Source organism: Enhydra lutris, unplaced genomic scaffold (genome assembly GCF_002288905.1).
Source record: "Enhydra lutris kenyoni isolate GAN:26980312 unplaced genomic scaffold, ASM228890v2 scaffoldscaffold44, whole genome shotgun sequence".
Classification (NCBI taxonomy): Eukaryota; Metazoa; Chordata; class Mammalia; order Carnivora; family Mustelidae; genus Enhydra; species Enhydra lutris.
The window spans coordinates 6,909,849-6,928,060 of record NW_019154128.1 but is presented as its reverse complement, the minus strand read 5'-3'; the positions used below and the strand labels follow the sequence as shown (position 1 = coordinate 6,928,060).

The 18,212-nt window shown below is 40.0% G+C and overlaps 1 protein-coding gene across 2 annotated transcripts in view; it reads left to right on the top strand.

Moving 5' to 3' along the window:
- LOC111155909 (interleukin 18 receptor 1) overlaps positions 1-17,607 on the top strand; it is a 36,546-nt gene extending 18,939 nt beyond the window's left edge. For both annotated transcript variants that reach the window (XM_022516374.1, XM_022516373.1), the window contains 7 exons: positions 1,208-1,358; positions 3,289-3,351; positions 7,105-7,225; positions 9,592-9,731; positions 10,888-11,049; positions 15,009-15,167; positions 16,861-17,607. In XM_022516374.1, the coding sequence (XP_022372082.1) occupies positions 1,208-1,358; positions 3,289-3,351; positions 7,105-7,225; positions 9,592-9,731; positions 10,888-11,049; positions 15,009-15,167; positions 16,861-17,216 (1,152 nt within the window). In that variant the 3' untranslated portion in view covers positions 17,217-17,607. The remainder of the gene's footprint in view (positions 1-1,207; positions 1,359-3,288; positions 3,352-7,104; positions 7,226-9,591; positions 9,732-10,887; positions 11,050-15,008; positions 15,168-16,860) is intronic.
- Positions 17,608-18,212: the final 605 nt, after the last annotated feature.

Below are 18,212 nucleotides of genomic sequence, written 5' to 3'. Positions count from 1 at the left end.
ACAGTACATATGAATTTGTGAGTTTCAGTGTACTAGGTTTCAAGAAATCTCAACCTGTGGATATTTAAATTTAGAAAATAGAACTGTTGAGGATATTTCTAGCTAGATGATTAAACACAGGGCTCGGTATTCTCAGCCTATTTACAGATCATGGCCTGCCTGAGGGGAGGACAGCAAGGAAGCTAAATCAGAAAACAAATGATTGGAAATAAAAGTGAAGAGTCTTTGATATTTTAATGTGCCTTATTAAAAACCGTTTGGGGTCATAAAAGTTTGACATACACAGAAACAATTTACTGAAGTGAGAACACATGTGAATCCTTCACAAACCCATGCTAAGCACCCTCAGGGCCTAGCCCCAGTTGCTGCCAGCTTTGGTACCTTCAAGAGAGGTCTATGGGCAGTACATTCTCCTTGTTTGCTGTTTGCAGAAATGGTATAGCATAGTCAAGTTAGCAGTTTAGTTTCCATATTCCATATCTGGATCTTAGATCGCTTCGGAACCTCTTCTATGGGTGGCTGATGGCTAGATTGAAGAAGGTGGCTATTTTATCATTCCTTCTTGTGACCTGTATGGAAATTTATGATGGAGAGACATGTTTGTGTGTGCCTATGGATTCAAATATTCTTGATAAATTTCTAATCAGTCCACTGACTTCTGGTGGAAGACATCAAGGGGGTGGGTGGTCTTCTAGATACTCAGGTATGCATGTAATTCTGCTCCCACCCCTAGGACGGGTAGTCCTGAGTATATGGACTTAGACTAAAAGTGTTAGAAAATAGAGTTGTACAAAAGTTTACATATAAGCAGGGATTTTTTTGTTGTAATGCACGCGCACTCTTTCTCTCTCTCCTCCTTTACCTCCATCCTTCCTCCCGTCTCCCTCTCCCTTTCTCTTTACCCTTCCCACCCTTTGTGTGTAAAAAGAGAAATTAAAAGAAAATGACAGGAGCAGCTACAGCACCCCCCATATTCTGTTTCCCAGCATGTATTAATAACAATGATAATAACAGTAATGGGACTATGTATCATCGTTGCCACAGAAGCAATCCCAAAGCACTGGGACATTGACTCAGAAATTGCCAGCTTTCATTCTGTTTCCCCTTTTTAATAAAAACCTTTTAAAAATTTGAATCAATGTTATATGATACTGCTTTTACTTAAAATATTTTAACTTGCTTTTTCTTCTTCTTTTTTATAAAACAGAACTGTCAGGAGATAGAGAACAATAAAAACGCAGTTTTACAGAAGAATGCAGAGTTTGAAGATCAAGGATATTACACTTGTGTGTATTTCATTCCTCATAATGGAAAACTATTTCATGTCACCAAAACCTACAATATAACAGTAGTTGGAGGTAAGAGAAATTTGAGAATCAGAAAGAAACAAATGCATCTTTGTAAAACTGAGTTTTCTTTGTCATGTAGCACAGGAATCCAGAGGCAACTTACTTGGAGTTGTGACCACATCACTAGCTCAAATATAAGGGTCAAATCACTGGGGCATCATTTACTGCACTGGAAAGATTTTTTTTTTTGGCTTGGTAGGGTCGGTGGTAGTAAATGACCTTTATATATGTGAGCCTCCCATGAGCCAATGCTCTTATTTCATGGAGGAATTTGTGGAATCTCTTGTGGTTTAGGATACGCTTTCACCCAACAGATATTCATCAAAGTGTCTATATTCAATAAACTGTACTGAGCATCAAAGTAAAGGAGGCAGGGAAATAAGAAATGAAGAGGAATTTGATTATAGGCAGGGGAGTTGGTAAACCACGTAGGAGTGCCCTCACTTATGAAACCAGATTCATCTGTGAGGTGTTAAGGATTCAGAGAGAGTCAGAGGAAGATCAGAGTCAGGGGACTCTGAGCTGAGTTTAGAGGTTGACCATGACAGGTGGGCAGGAGGACCTGCTGAGGACAGTGTGCTCTGGGTTTTCAATGGTACACTTCAAGTTTTAGTGGATGGCATACCGTCTTAAAGATACCCTTTTATACCACCTCTCCCCCAGGGCTCCTACTGACATTCCTGTGGGGAAGGTGGGGACGGCAAAAGACAGATCTAGAAAAAGATAAGCAACAGCAATTTTCCATAAAGCCACCCCTTTGTCCTTGAGTCAACTCATGTCCATCAGTATTCTCAAGACTTGAGAGTTCCTTCTTTCTCTGGAGGCATCCAGGTCCTCCTGTCTCCCTGTCGGTATTCCATGCTTGCCCAGAGAGTCTGAATCCCAGAAGAATCAAACCTGACTTGCCTGGAGTTTCAACTTTGCGAGTTTCATCCTCCAGATTTACCCACACACTCACCAATCCGTTCTCTACCCTTCATTCTGTAGCACCACACTTCCTAACCAGGGTGCTGGTTTAGGAGAGCTCCCCAGTCTCCCATCACTCCTTGTGCACAGGCCTTGTGTTTGCTGAGCACCAGTAAGTCCCAGGAGTTTGCTGAGCACCAGTAATGACTGCTCTGTACATACTTGTAAATGCCCCAGAAGCACCAGCTGTACCAAAAGGTAGAGTCCAAGTCATGATGAAAGTTGCCAGTGCTGATCATTGGACTAACAAGAACTTGACAACACAGCAGGTTCAATGTGTGCTCTCAGTGTTCTACAGTTACGAGCTGCCCTCAGTTTTCTATGACAGCATTCAGAAGGAGGTTGAGGCAGACAGAATTGGGTTCCTCTAGTCAGGGTCAGAAGTCGTTCAGGAATAGAAGCAGAGCTGAGCCCAGAGGTGTGGACACCCCCACAGGGCCAGCCAGCACTGAGGCAAGGGAGGCATCCAGAACACAAAATTGACAGGGTGCTCTCCTGAGTGCCTGAGCAGGAAGGGTTGACACCTGAGAATGACTGCTTTGCCTACCTCAAGGAGTAGAGACCCTGTCCCCAGTACACCTGTCTGAGGAGTTGAGGGGGTGGGGGGCGACTGGAGGAATAAAGGCAGAGCAGAAAGGCAGTTCCCTGAGACTTGACATCTAAGTCCTGCAGGTGAGTTGTCCGTCAGGACGAACATCTTCCTCTGGCTTTTAGTTGCCGAAACCACAGATTTGAGTTGAGGGAAACCCAATTCAGGATGTTTTCTCCCATTACGTTAGCTTTGAGTTGATGGAAATGCAAATGACAAACACTGTTAGCCGCAACCATTAGTTACTGAAAATATGACCGAAGTGTAAAGTGATGACTATTAGAATCTTTGTTACATGGGGTAACATTATGTTCCTGCAAATACTTGTCTTAGAGGAGCAGAGTGCAATGCTGACACATTCCTCTTTTCTTCTTTCACTTTTAGATCGCAGCAAAATAACTCCTGTTCTTCTTGGACCAAAGCTGAACTATGTGAAGGTGGAATTAGGTATATTTTGACATACGTATAGTTTGCATTTCAGAATGGGGGTATCACTGAGTCTTCCAAGGCTAAATCTGACTCATGATCAATCCAATTGCATGTGCCTCACGCATGCCAGGTTTAGTGAAGAACATTACAAAGGGAAGAAAAGCCTGTCATTGTTTGAATGTTGCCATTTTTTGGCTGATGAAAATGAACAGTCTGTTGAAAACATGATAGAACCATTTGTGGTTTTTAGATAGGGTTTTGGTCGCCCTGCGGTGGCTTTTCTCTAATAGTCTTTACGATCACTTTTAAATATGAAACTGTGAGAGAACGCTTTGGAGGAATGATTCAGACTTGTTCTGTGGTCTGAACATTTGGTTGATGAATCAATGGGCTTTGAATCATTGGACTTAGTTGACTGTACATTTAAGATTTGTCTAGACAGGGCTTAATGAAATCAATGTGTCCAGGTGCGTAATTCCTTTCCAAAAAGGAAAGAAGGAAGGTAAAGAAGAAATTCCCATATGCTAAACCATGTTTTGTATAAGATGATTGAAATATATTCTTGAATTACATCCTCCAAACAACTCCAAGTGGTATTATTCCCATCTGGTGGATTAAATGACCAAAGCCCAGAAGGGTTCAGTAATTTATCTAAAGTTAAACTAGTAAAAAGTGGCAAAGCTGGGATTCAAGTTGCTGTTGACTATTTCCTAAGCTCACATCTTAGGACCAACATCTGCCACAATTGTTTGTGGGACTGGATCTGCCCAGCGTCGCTTGGATAGTTTGCCATTTGCAACTGTGGTTTGCCTGCTTTTTATTGATTTCCAAACTTAGCTCTATTATTTCTTTCTTCTCGTTTTGGGCTTAATTTGCACCTCATTTTTGGAGACAGAATTAGATTCAGTTATTCTCTCTTGTAGCACATGCATTTTAAGCTCCAAAGTTCCCTCTAATCACGACTTGAGCTGTTTCCAAGAAATACACGTATGCCGTATTTTCATTACTATTTGGTTCAAACATTAAAAAAAAAAAAACTTCCCTTGTGATTTCTTCTTTATTCTATTGATTATTTGTAGTTCTTACTTTCCAGATCTTTGGAGGATTTTCTCGTTGTTTTGTTGTTGTGGCTGATATTGATATCGATATCCAGTTAAGTTCCATTCTGGTCCAAGATTAGACACTGTATCATTTCAGTCCTATGAAGTTTGTAGTAACTTGCTTCAGGACCAGAATGTGGTGGGTCTTGATGAATGTTCCAAATACATGTAAAACAAATAGGCATTCTGCATGTTTTGGTTTTATCATTCCGTAAATATCACTTATGTGAAGTTAGCCAATGGTATTGTTCAGATCATCTCTCTCTATTTTTTTAAAGATTTTATTTATTTATTTATTTATTTATTTGACAGACAGAGATCACAAGTAGGCAGAGAGGCAGGCGGCGGTGGGCGGGGGGGAAGCAGGCTTTCTGCTGAGCTGAGAGCCCGATGGGGGGCTCGATCCCAGGACCCTGGGATCATGACCTGAGCCGAAGGCAGAGGCTTTAACCCACTAAGCCACCCAAGCGCCCCTAGATCATCTATATTTTAACCAAGTTTTGTGTGTTTTCTTTATCTGTTACCAAGAGATGTTAACATCTCCAACTACGATGGTCAATTTATCTCTGTATCCTTTAGTTCCATCAATTGTTTCTTTGTATATGCTGAGGTTACCTTATGGGCACATGCAAATTGATGCGTGTTGAACTGATACTTCATCGTTATCAAATTTCTCTCTTCATCTATCATGCTTCTTTCCTGAGTGCCTACTTCTCGGATAATAGACATATCAGTTTTCTTTTGTTTGAGGTTGGCAGGCTCTCTCTTTTTTACATCCTTTTGTTTTAACATTTCTTTGTAAATCAAATGCACATTAAATGTGTTTCACATAAACAGCATATCATTGGATCTTTTTTTGAAACCCAGTCTGTATAATGTGTCATCTATTTACATTTAATGAACTACCCATGGAGGTGGTGTGCAACCTCTCCTCTTGCTACCTGTGTTTTAGTTAGCTTATATATCCTTCCTTCCTGCTGTTCCTCCCTTCCTTTTGGATTCATAAAGTATTTTTCTTTCCTTTATTTATCTGCTTTGTTTTCTTTTTAGTTATACTTTATTATCCTTCCTCAGTAGGTCTAGAGATTACAATGTGTATCCTTGTCTGACTGCAACAGACAGACGTAATCTCAGCATATTTATAACTTCACAGCATGCGAGGACCTTGCAAATGGTTCATTGCATTTGTTCCTCCTATCTCCCGTTATGCTGTTACATATTTCTCTCCAGCATATGTGCTAAAACTCATAATAGATCAGCATTAATAGTGCTTTAAGTAATCCTCAGTCTTTTATATTTATGCAAATATTTGTATTTCCTTTTGACCTCATTTGTTCCTGTAGTTCCTTGCTTTCCTCTGGGATAATTTTTCAGGAGTCTGAGAACTTCCTTTGGGATTTCTCCAAATGTGGTTATGTGGGGGTGGGGGAGGGGCGTGGGACCTCAGTCCTGTGTTTCTTGTACATCACTTCCTCCATGGGGAACTTTCTCTTCTAAGTCTTATGAGACTGCAGGAGAAACCGTTCAGCCTTTGCAGCCTCCCCAGCAGGCATCCTACAAGCCCATGTGACTGTTAGAATTTCCACTAGGCTCTCTTTTCTCTATGAGATTCCCTCCACACTGTACAAACCAAAACAAATTTCTCCCAAGAATAAGATGGCTGGCTATCTCAGCTCCCCGCAGAAGGGCTTTTTCCTGACTGCGTTTCCAGCTGTTCTATTTCTCTTTGTTTTCTCTGCACGTGGAGGTCTTTAATTTTTAGCTAATTTCATTTTTTTTTTTACATGTGATTTATCCATTTTGTTTTTCTAGAAATTGCCATGGGAGTGTTGGTCTGACACTCCCTCCTAAATTGTATGTTGAAAAGAAAGTCCACTGGCTACTCTCATTTTTAATAATTGACTTAAACATAAACATTTGAAAAGAAACCAATTCATATTTTGGTGGTGACTTATAATTGCTACTAATTTCTCTGCTTTATAAATTTTTTAAAAATTTATTTTTTATTTTTTTCAGTGTTCCAGGGTTCATTTTTTATGCACCACACCCAGTGCTCCATGCAATACGTGCCCTCCATAATACCCACCACCAGGATCACCCAACCCCCCACCCCCGCCCCTCCAAAGCCCTCAGTTTGTTTCTCAGAGTCCACAGTCTTTCATGGTTCATTTCCTCCTCCAATTTCCCCCAGTTCACTTCTCCTTTCCAACTCCCAATGTCCTTCATGTTATTCCTTATGCTCCACAAGTAAGTGAAACCATGTGATAATTGACTCTGCTTGACTTATTTCACTCAGCATAATCTCCTCCAGTCCCACACATGTTGATACAGAAGTTGGGTTTTCATCCTTTCTGATGGAGGCATAATATTCCATTGTATATATGGGCCACATCTTTATCCATTCATCTGTTGAAGGTCATCTTGGCTCTTTCCACACTTTGATGACGCTGGCCATTGCTGCTATGAACATTGGGGTACAGATGGCCTTTCTTTTCACTACATCTGTATCATTTTTTAAAATTTAAAAACAAGGCATAGCTGTTCTGTTTCTGGAATGTAGCACTGTATTAGCTTTATATATTAAGTTAACATATATTGATTATATTCATTTTAAACCTTTGGGAAATCTGAGTTTCTAAGATCAGAACATTGGTTGTCAACTTTCACATAGGAAAAGACGTAGAACTCAACTGCTCTGCTTTGGCAAATGAAAAGGATGCTTTTTATTGGAATGTGTGGGAAGAAAATGGAAAGGAACCTAATGTACATGAAGAGAACATAACAAGAATTAGGTATGTATATGTGACGTATTATTTATCACTACATATACAAATCACATTGTGTTGTAGATACATGATATAAAAACATCAGCATGCTGGGCATCTGGGCTCTTTCCATAGTTTGGCTATTGTGGACATTGCTGCATAAACATTGGGGTGCAGGTGCCCCTTTGAATCAGTATGTTTGAACCCTTTGGGCAAATACCTGTAGTGCAATTGCAAAGGCAAAAAGCAAACACAAAACCCAGAATACTGAATGGCTGATTGGATATTTTAGGTATGTTTACATTTTAATAATAATTTACATATTTTATACTTTCAGCATGCTCTAGGTTGATGGATTATGTAGAAATCTAATGCCAAGATCTAAGCTAGAAAAAGAAGTTCGGTGAGGCTGTTTCACATCAGCTTACAAAAGTAGCTTTTGGTCGGTCAGGATATGTTGGGGATGGGAATTTTACTTAAGCATCTGATAAAGTTAGTAATCATATAAGAGACTCCAAACTTGTCAGATGTAAGTTTTGTCTCAAGGAAACGCTAATGTCCCCATCACCTACACTGTGGCATTCATTGTTGGCAGATTGACATCGAACATAGTTATTACTGTAACATTTTGCTGTCAAGAGTCCATTAACGGAAATTAGAAACACAATAAGAACAGGTAAAAGAAATTAAAAAAATAAATGAAGAGGGCATTGTTAGATATAAATATCTAGGAGGTAGCTTTGGTTCAAACAGTTTCAAATTGTTGTGTATTAGTACTTCCATTGCCTATGTTCTTCCAGGAAGGAATGGTCACTCTTATTAAAACAAAACATGCTCAGCCTGTGGTCATTTAAGTGTTTCTGAATGACTTCGGGTCATTACTCTACTTAATAATGTATTGATAAACTCAGGTTTTAGTGAGTAGTGATCCCAAGGTGTCTGTCACCTTGGCTGCAATCTTGAGTTTTTTTTTTCCTGCCTTTTACACTTCAGAATTTTCTTTGTCATCATGCCGGCAGCTCTCAATTCTTGCTGACACTTGTCGGTGAGTTCCTAACAGTGTCAGGTGTGTGGCCTCGCCCGACAGCAGACGTGTAAACATCGGTCCCGCTGAACAGCATGGACGCCTTGCCATTGTGTCTTCTCCTCAGCATCGGACCCTCACTGGAGTTCTGTGATCCCCCTTCTAGTGATCTATCGCTAATCTTTGGAGGGATAGAAGACCAACTCACCGAACTATTTGAAATGGAGCTTAAGCTAAGCTAGGGGAGCCAGGTAGTCTTTCTTTAGAGTTAGGTGATGAGCTTTATTCTGCCTTTTGTGCCTTACTTTCGGGGTCTTGCACTGATGTTAGATAGTTGATATTCCTGGATTGGTGACTTCTGCACAGAAGTATGTTCTAACCTGTGTTTGAGACCGTTGAAGGCTAAGGTGGGTTCCGTGTCCCGTGTACTGGAAACACCTGCTGCTAGGGGGGTGGCAGGTGAGTGAGCCACCCGGGGGAGGGCTTTCCCAAGTTGTCACTGGCAGGGAAGCAGATATCATGAGCTGTTACCTCGTATCAACGACAGCACAACGTGGATCTTTTGAGAAGAGAAAGACAACTTTCTGCTGGTGTTTGTCTGAGTCATTTTCTGACACCTCCTGAACAGCTTTATTGGTATTTCTCACATGCCTGTGGGTGCATCTGAGAATAGTTTCATTCTTTTTTAATTTTTTTTAAGATTTATTTATTTGAGAGAGAGAGAGAGCAGCCGAAGGGCAGACGAAAAGGGAAGGAATCTCAAGCAGGCTCCACACTGAGCTCAGAGCCCGACACAAGGCTCTATCCCAGGACCCTGAGATCATGACCTGAGCCGAAATCAAGAGGCAGACACTTAACTGACTGAGCCACCCAGGTGCCCCAAATAGTGTCATTCTTAAGTTTATTTTCAATGCTGAACAAAACAAAAGTGATCTTTAGGATCGCATGGAGAAATTTGATAGGAATCTGTATTTATGCCAAACCATTTGCCGCCTTGTCACAATCCATGGAGACCTCCCTGTGGGAGGAACGCTAAGTGGTTAGGAGAAGAGAAGGAGGGGAAATAGTTGAGACACTATTTTCTTGTGTTTTCAACTCAGCATCATTACCTTCTAGCATATTCATTCTGGACAGTGCATGGTGTCGTTCCCTAGGTGATTCAGGAGGGCTGTTTCTGTCTGCCCTGACACTCTCCGGAGGAGTCAAGGTTCATGGTTGCCCACACCCTGAGTCCCCTTCAGAAAAGGAAGGTTCCATGGAGCCAACAGATCTACTGCTTTTGAGTATTTTCACATGAGAACTCCACTCTCATGGGTAATGTTGCTGGCAATGACCAAAGCCTATCACAGAATTATTTCCTCTTTTACAGGACTCCAGATGGCAAATTGTATGCATCAAGAATATTGAGAATTGAGAATATTAATGAAAAAAATCTAAACTTTTCATATAATTGTTCTGTGGCCAGCGAGGGAGGCACAGACATTATAAGCTTTGTCTTGTTGAAAAAAGGTATGGGAAAGTTTTGTCGTGGAAGCTTGTGGAAGCTTGGAATATTGCGGCTGAGAGACCCCTTGAAGATCACCACTCTCTCCTTTTACACCCCAGGAAGCAAGCTCCCAAGAGATGAAATGGTCTACCTTGTGTCACAGGCATTTAGGCTAACCTGGGGCTCAGTCCCCTGCTGGAGTCCCCTGTGCATTGATTTTGTGCAGAGAATGAAAACACTATTCTTTTGCCCTCAATCATATTGCAGACCCAGGTAGAAACCAGAGGCCTGAACAGGGAAGCAGACGCAGACTGGAGGCAGAGATGTGTGGCTGGTGTGAAGGAGAGGCAGGGGGCAGCTCTGGCATGCCTACGACAATGGGAGGCAAGCTTGCAGCTCAGCATAGGGTGAGGCCAATGATAATGATTGTACTATTGCCTCCAGCCTACCTTAGCTGGGCACAGGGCACAGGGCACAGGGCACAGGGGACCCTTGGGTGTGGTCATTCATTCAACAAAGATTGACCTTGAACCAGTCTCAGGACCTGGCAGGTGGACAATTGTTAGGTTGCATCAGTGGACTCCTAAAATTTTGCACTGCCTGACTGATGGAGCATTCCAGAGCCGTCCCCCTCTGTCCTCTACCAATACAGTACAACCCAGGGCCATTGGCCCAGTAGCTGCTCGGAAGTGGCTTCATACTATGGCGAAGACACTAAGAGTTAAGGACATCAGTGACTTTCCCTAGGACACAGACTAAGTGATAGAGCCAGGTGGGGAGCCCAGATGACCTCAGTTCAGCACCCGCTCTCTCAAAACTATGCAGTTCCATTTATGTTTGCAATATACTAGCTAAGACGTTGGTTTGGGTCCCTCTGCATTTCACCCTGGTATCTTACCATCCTAGAGACTCACCTTCCCCAAGTGGGGATAGGCTATATTACAATGATTTCAGTTCAGGTCTCTGAATGTCCTTGTACACACTTTTGTTCTTCAAAAAACTGGAGTGGAACGATTAGTACTCTGGACCAAAGGCTGGCATGTGGATGAAGTCGATGGGATGTATCAGAAAGACACCTGGATTCATGTTCAGTGTAAAAACTGACAACTGTGGTATGATGTTGGAGGACACTGGTAAACTGTCTTTCACTAGTTATTCCTGTTTGCTTTTTCTTTCTAGAAGATATGGTTGACATCCCAGGCTACGTCTTCACCAGAGGAATGATCATAGCTGTTCTGATCTCAGTGGTGGTTGTGTGCCTAGTAATAATGGGCATCATTTATAGAGTTGACCTGGCCCTATTTTATAGAAATTTCATGGGAAAAGATGAAACATTAACAGGTAACAGATATCGTAATACTGGGATTTCTTGTCTTATGGCTTCATTAAGAAACCGAATAAAGAAACATTAATCTTCCTTTCATTTTGATTATATTGTTGTCTTACTGTGTGGGAGAGGTTTTCCACAGGAAAGACTGGTTTGAACAGATCATCCATCATGAACGTTGTCTCGTATCTTTTTTTTTGTGCTTACGTGTATGTTGCCAAAAATTATTTGCCAAGCAATTGTTAATTGTTTGATATATGTATGTCATGTCCTCCTAAATGCCCTGTGAGATGCTTGTGCCTAGGGACTGTCATTATTCGCACATGATCTGGACACCTTATATAATGTGCACATTCAATAAACCTCATTAAATAGAATTGAATTGTATTGTAGTTCATTATTTTAACCTGACAAAGGAGGTAGCCTTATGTATCTATAAGAACCCTGAACTAGAAGCCAAATGACCTGGGTTCTAGCTTCCTAGATCTGTGTTTTTCTCTATGGCTGTTTCTATCTGAGGACTCTATTTTCCAATCTGATTTCTCTATTTTTAAAGGTAATTTGAAGAAGTCCTCAAGTTATAAGATAATTACTGAATTGTGTCAACTATACTTAAGTAAAAAAAGATAATTCCTGAATTGAAACAAATCAGTCTAATCCATTGCACTTGCTGCGTGTGTGTGTGTGTGTGTAGGACACAGTTCAAAACACAGAAAGTCTAAGAGTAGAAAATCACCTGTTAGCCTTTCCCATGTCTCTGTTTCTCACATCATCTGTCACTGATAGTACATATATCTAAATAAATATGCATATGGGATCAAATTCCACTCCTGTGCTAAAAACAAATCCTGGCCAATCATGTACACTCTTCTGAACTTCTTTGTTTTGCTATGCCTTGGTTGCCCTTCCATAACAGTTCATAAAGCCTCCTGTTAGAGTCTTACAGTGTTTTATATCTGAAGATGTATCCCTGTTTGTTTGGTCACCTTTTGAGTTATTCACAACCTTTTGTTATTACAGAAGTGATGTGACAGAGAGTTCTGTAGAGTCTCGTTTCATCTGTGTGCAGTGTAACTGAAGGAAAAACTTCCCAAAGTGGAATTGCTGGCGATATTGAAGGGTAGATACAGTTGTTCATTGGATAGGCATAGCCAATTTGACCTCCCTTCTATTGTACTCCTACCACCTTCAAAGAATGGGGGTTACTTTTTCTGCATGGCCTTACCCACAACCTTTTGGCTATGTGCCAATCTGATAGGTAAAGTTATATCTCAGTGTAGTTTTCATTTGTATTTCACTTACTATGCAAGAGTGTAATTTTTCATTTTTTTAAGGCTCATTTGTATTTACATTCTCAAAGTACTCATTCATATCCTTTGCCACTTTTCTATTGTTTTTTTTCTCTTGTTTATTTCTAAGAGCTATTTATATTTTAAGGAGTTTAACTAACTATTATCTACACTATGAAGGTAGTAGAAAGTATAGACAAAAAACTTGGCCTTTTTTCCCTCTTGTTTACTTCTAAGAGCTATTTATGCTTTAAAGAGGTTAACTATTGTCTATACTATGAAATGAAAATATTGTTCTCAGATTGTAATTTGTCTTTTGATTTTGCTTATATTAGTGTAATATGTGGAAGATTTTTTTATTATTCTTAAAGTATAATTGACACAGTGTTATATTAGTTTCAGGTACACATTTTTATCATTATGGAAGATTTTTTTAATGTACTCAAGTTTATCCTTTTATGGTTTCTAGATTTGTGGTCACAAGTAGAAAGATCTTGACCACAAGTTACAAAAGAAGTCTCATGTGTTCCTGTGGGATTTTTCTAGATTCATGATTCACATTTACAGCTTTTAGTTAATAATATCAAATTAACAATGCCCATTAATTAAGCTTTGAGCTTAATTATGTGTATGCAATTTTGGGGATGGAGAGAAACACTATAACTGAGAGGTCTATTTTTGGTACCTTTTTGAACAGGTTTCTACTTGCATGGACCTGAACATATCTCAAAATGGGCATTCACTAATACCTTTCTGATCTTCAACGAAGATTTTTTTTTTCCCCTCTCTGTTGTGTTTGACCCAATTCACAGATAATTTTTTTCAGTTCATACTTCCTGCTTCCCAGCATGGCAGTGCATAGAAACATTTACAGATGGGCTCTACATCAGCTCTATTTCAAGTGTGACCTGTGACAGTGATAAGTTGTGAAAAAGCCAGAAATAGAGACATAAGTACAAAAACTAAAACTTTCATAGCAATTTGATATTGCTGCAATATCCAAGAATGTTTTCAGTATTAGTTTTTGAAGGACTGGAAATGAAAGAAACTGAACAACCCAAATCAGTCAAACTCAATGAAAGCATGGTCATTCGCCCAACACAGTTTGAGAAGCACTAGCCTGACTCCTTAAAGCCCCAAATATACATTGACATGAGGGTTTTGTTTATACAGAACCCAAAATAATTACTATTAGTTTGTAAATACCTTATCTTAAACACTTTACTTTGTCAGTTATCAAAGCCAGCAAGTCATTCAGTTATGTGGGTTTAAAATAAATTGTAATATATATTACAAGATTTGCTAAACCAAAAAGAGAATTGCTTGAAATTGGGCATTTCAAAGCAATCAATAGTTGAAAAACCATTTTTCATCTTTCATGGGTAAGAATAAAGCTGTACTCCAACCCCTGTACCATCTAATCAATTATCATGGGACAGGGGTAGACCATTCCCCTCCCACTTCCCCTTCTTCCTCTACCAATCCCAGTTAGCATCAATTGCGTCATTTAGGACCTGACTCAAAATTTCCTTTTCTCAGGAAGCAGGGCCCCTAGAGATCACTTTTTAGTCTCTGACCACATTGATTCTGTTTGTTTTGCCTGTTTTGTTACACTGCCTCGCACTGCTAATGTGTTATTTGTAAACTTTTACAAGTTGTTGCATTTGCTTGCTTTGTCTTCTGAGATAGGTTGGATGAAGGTAGAAGAAGGACATGTATATAATTTTGCAGTTTCCCAGTTAGTATGGTGGTCTTTGTTATTTAGGTAACACTTTCATCTTGACTTTGTCCCATTAGCCTTCTGAGCATTGCTTTATGATTATCAGGAATTTAATAGGAGCCAATGTTATTATCTATGAAAATCTTTCAATAGACCAGAAATTTTCATATTGGCATCTAGGACCATATTTACTTTTAAATATCACAGCACGTGTTGTGATAGCCCAGTGTTTAAATCACCTCTATTGTTTCTTCCTGCTTGCCAGTGTAAACGCTCTGCTTTGTTTCTGTCTTCATTTTCCAGTTGGTCATTTTGAGTATAGACATATTAAGATGCTGGTAGGATTAGGTAATAAGCTAAGGTGAGATTTGCTTTCCATTCCTGGAACAAGGACATAGCAGGGCTCCTTGGCCTTTTGTTGCCTTTAAATTACTTTAATTCCTGGATTTATATCTTGTATTTCTCTCCATCACTCTATGGTGTCATACAGTGAGAATCTTAATCTACATGCTTAAAAAACAATTTGCTAATTGGTTGCTTGATTAGCATTTGAGGTTCATGGAGGCTATTTTTTTGTGTGTCTTTAATAATAATTGAATTTATTTCTTGTTTTTTGACAACTTAAAAAATCAGAGAGAGCGAATAACGCCTAAGAAGAATCATAGAACCAAAAAATATTTGATGAATTTTATGAGTTACCTTGTTTAAACATGTTTGTTTTGTTTTTTAATTGGTTTTCTGGCAAAAAAAATTTTTTTTCTGTATCCTTTTTTTGAATGGCTTCATTGAGCTCTAACTGATGTACAAGGAACTGCACATATTTAATGGGTACAATTTAACGAGTTTGGACATGAGGATACTCTGTTTAGTCTTTTTCCTTTACGATGGTTCCTCTCCCATTTTTCACAACTTTCACTCAAATTTTATTTGCACTGTAATTAAAAGAGTAAACCTTATTTCCTAGATGGAAAAACATACGATGCTTTTGTGTCTTACCTGAAAGAATGTGGACCCGAGAATGGAGAGGAGCACACCTTTGCTGTGGAGATTCTGCCCCAGGTGTTGGAGAAACACTTTGGGTATAAATTATGCATATTTGAAAGGGATGTGGTACCTGGAGGAGGTAAGAAAGTAATACCAGATAGAAAACCAGTGGGAAGATTTTCTTTTTAAAAGCTGAATAGTGTAGCCTTATGAAAGGCAATCCTGTTTTGCTTAAAAACAAAGGAATAAACACGATCCTGTAAATCAGAAATAATCAGCTAAATCAATATAATATTTTATACAACAGGATTGGTTCCTGACTTAACACGTGACCCTCTGGACTATAAACATCATTCATTCTTACCAGAAAATACTCGTTCTTTATTGGGTTGGCACTGGTGTGAAAATTATAGTAGCAGATAGGAGAGTTGGAAAAGGATAAATAAAGGGCGATTGGTGATTCATGTCAGATTTTAGTTATGCAGTTCAGTTTTTTTATTAGTATCTGAATACAGATGACCATAAAACACATATTGAAGCAAATTCCAGTTCGAAACCAAGAAATTAAGTAACAATGTCTGTATATTCTCTGAGGTCTTCCAGAGCAAGTATTTGAAATCTGGTGTCAGAATACTTTGGGTGCTGATGCATTACCAAGGATACAATATAAGTATTTCTATTGCCACCATCACTCAGTCAGCCAACGTATACTCATGGCAGATTCTGAGCTGGGCATTGAAGACATGGCAGTAAATAAGACACAGCTGTGTTTTTCCCCTTCCTAGATTACAACTGAGAAGGGGAAAATACTACCAATTAGAAGGAGAAAACATACTATTTTTTTTAAGATTTTATTTATTTATTTGACAGACAGAGATCACAAGTGGGCAGAGAGAGGGGGAAGCAGGCTCCCTGCTGAGCAGAGAGCCCGATTTGGGGCTCCATCCTAGGACCCTGGGATCATGACCTGAGCCAAAGGTAGAGGCTTTAACCCACTGAGCCACCCAGGTGCCCCTACTTTTTAATAAATAGATAGATAGATAGATAGATAGATACATAAAATAGGTTTGTTCTTAGTTTTCAAATGAAAATAAAGACTGTATGTATATTTAATTATAAAGAGCTTGGGTCAAAACCTCTATTGGAGAAGGGGTAGAGATCTAGCCCAGAAGTTGACAGTCGATCACACATGGGTGAAATCCAGGCTATCAGCCTTGTTAAAACCCAGCAAAGAGCTGTTCGTGTGTGGTCTGCCAGCTGCCTTTGAGCTAAACAGCAGAGATGGGTAATATAAAACCAGAAATAGTCACTCTCTGGCCCTTTACAGAAAGTTTGTCAACTTCTGGTCCAGAATCGTGGTGGGATATATATATTTTTATCTTTGAATTCAGATTTCGGGGTGTTCCTCCCTGCCTGCAGAGAGGTGAGATAGCATCACAGGACTCCAGAAGCAGACCGCCTAGGTCCTGACTCTGACTCTAGAATTGGCTGACTATCGGATTCTGGTCTAGTTGCTTAACCATTCTGTACTTCGGCTTTTTCATTGGTAAAATGGTGGTGATGACACTGTCTTTGTAGGGTCATTGTGATGCTGTAATGAGTTGATATACATAAAACATCTAGAAGAGGTTTTGGCACAGAGTAGCCGCCAAGTGTTCATTATTGCTGTTACCTGGTTGATTGTTTTTAACAGTGTGTAAAAGTTGAGAATAAGTGGTTTGTCTTGAAAAACTTATTAGGGAAGTAGAGTTAAATAATACAAAATCAGACCTTCATCTCCTGTCTGCCTTTTTAGTTCTCTTTAATTACTATGCCACATCTTGCATTTTTAGCTGTTGTTGACGAAATCCACTCATTGATAGAAAAAAGTCGAAGACTGATCATTGTCCTAAGTAAAAGCTACATGTCTAATGAAGTCAGGTACGAACTTGAAAGCGGACTCCATGAAGCACTGGTAGAGAAGAAAATTAAAGTCATCTTAATTGAGTTTACACCTGTGAGAGATTTCATGTTCTTCCCCCAGTCACTACAGCTTTTGAAATCCCACCAAGTTCTGAAGTGGAATGCTGATAAACCTCCATCGTATAACTCAAGGTTCTGGAAAAATCTTCTTTATCTGATGCCTGCAAAAACAGTCAAGCCCTGTGGAGCTGAATCTGAAGTCCTACCTGTTCTTTCACGGTCCTGAGCTTTAGGAAAGCTGAACATAAGAAAGAATTGTTGATGCTCTGGGCCCGGAGTGGATGGGCCTGTTTTTAACAAAGGCACTGTTAAAAATATTTACCTCTCTGAAAATCCTTCTTACGGTTCGAAGATGACAGTCGTCATTAGGTTGCCAGGGATAAGACTGAACAATGAGCTGCGCTCATGTGCTCCTGGAGGAACCTGGAATTCCAAAGCAATGCATCTCCTCTTTCTCCCTCCTTGATAATTGGCTATAGGTGTTCATTCTCAATTCATGTTCAGCAACTGTGAGGCAGGGCATGAAGCAGAATACCTTACTTAGGCCCTTATAAAAAGGGCCTGTCTCTATGTTTTGTTTTGTTTTGTTTTTATTTCTTTTCAGCGTAACAGTATTCATTGTTTTTGCACCACACCCAGTGCTCCATGCAATCTGTGCCCTCTCTAATACCCACCACCTGGTTCCCCCAACCTCCCACACCCCGACCCTTCAAAATCCTCAGATTGTTTTTCAGAGTCCATAGTGTCTCATGGTTCACCTTCCCTTCCAATTTCCCCCAACTTCCTTCTCCTCTCCATCTCCCCTTGTCCTCCATGCTATTTATTATGCTCCACAAATAAGTGAAACCATATGATAATTGACTCTCTCTGCTTGACTTATTTCACTCAGCATAATCTCTTCCAGTCCTGTCTCTATGTTTTTAATGCTAACGCTTGAATTAAAGGATTGTAAGCATTTTCTAGGATCCGGTAGGTGACATAATAGCAGGAATGTTGCCTTTACTCTCCCACAGTGCAGCCTATAGCTAAGCACCAGGGATAGTGCCTGAGACATGGCAGAGAGCTGGTGGGGCTGTATGCACCGGGGACCCAGGTGTGACAGGGCCTTAGCCTCAGGACATGTTTAATGTGTCCTGGCCACAGCTGCAGACCCACTGTTTTCAGAACCCCCTGAAGCACTGCTCAGGGCTTGCTTATTTGGGCCTGTTTGGAGGGAACTTCC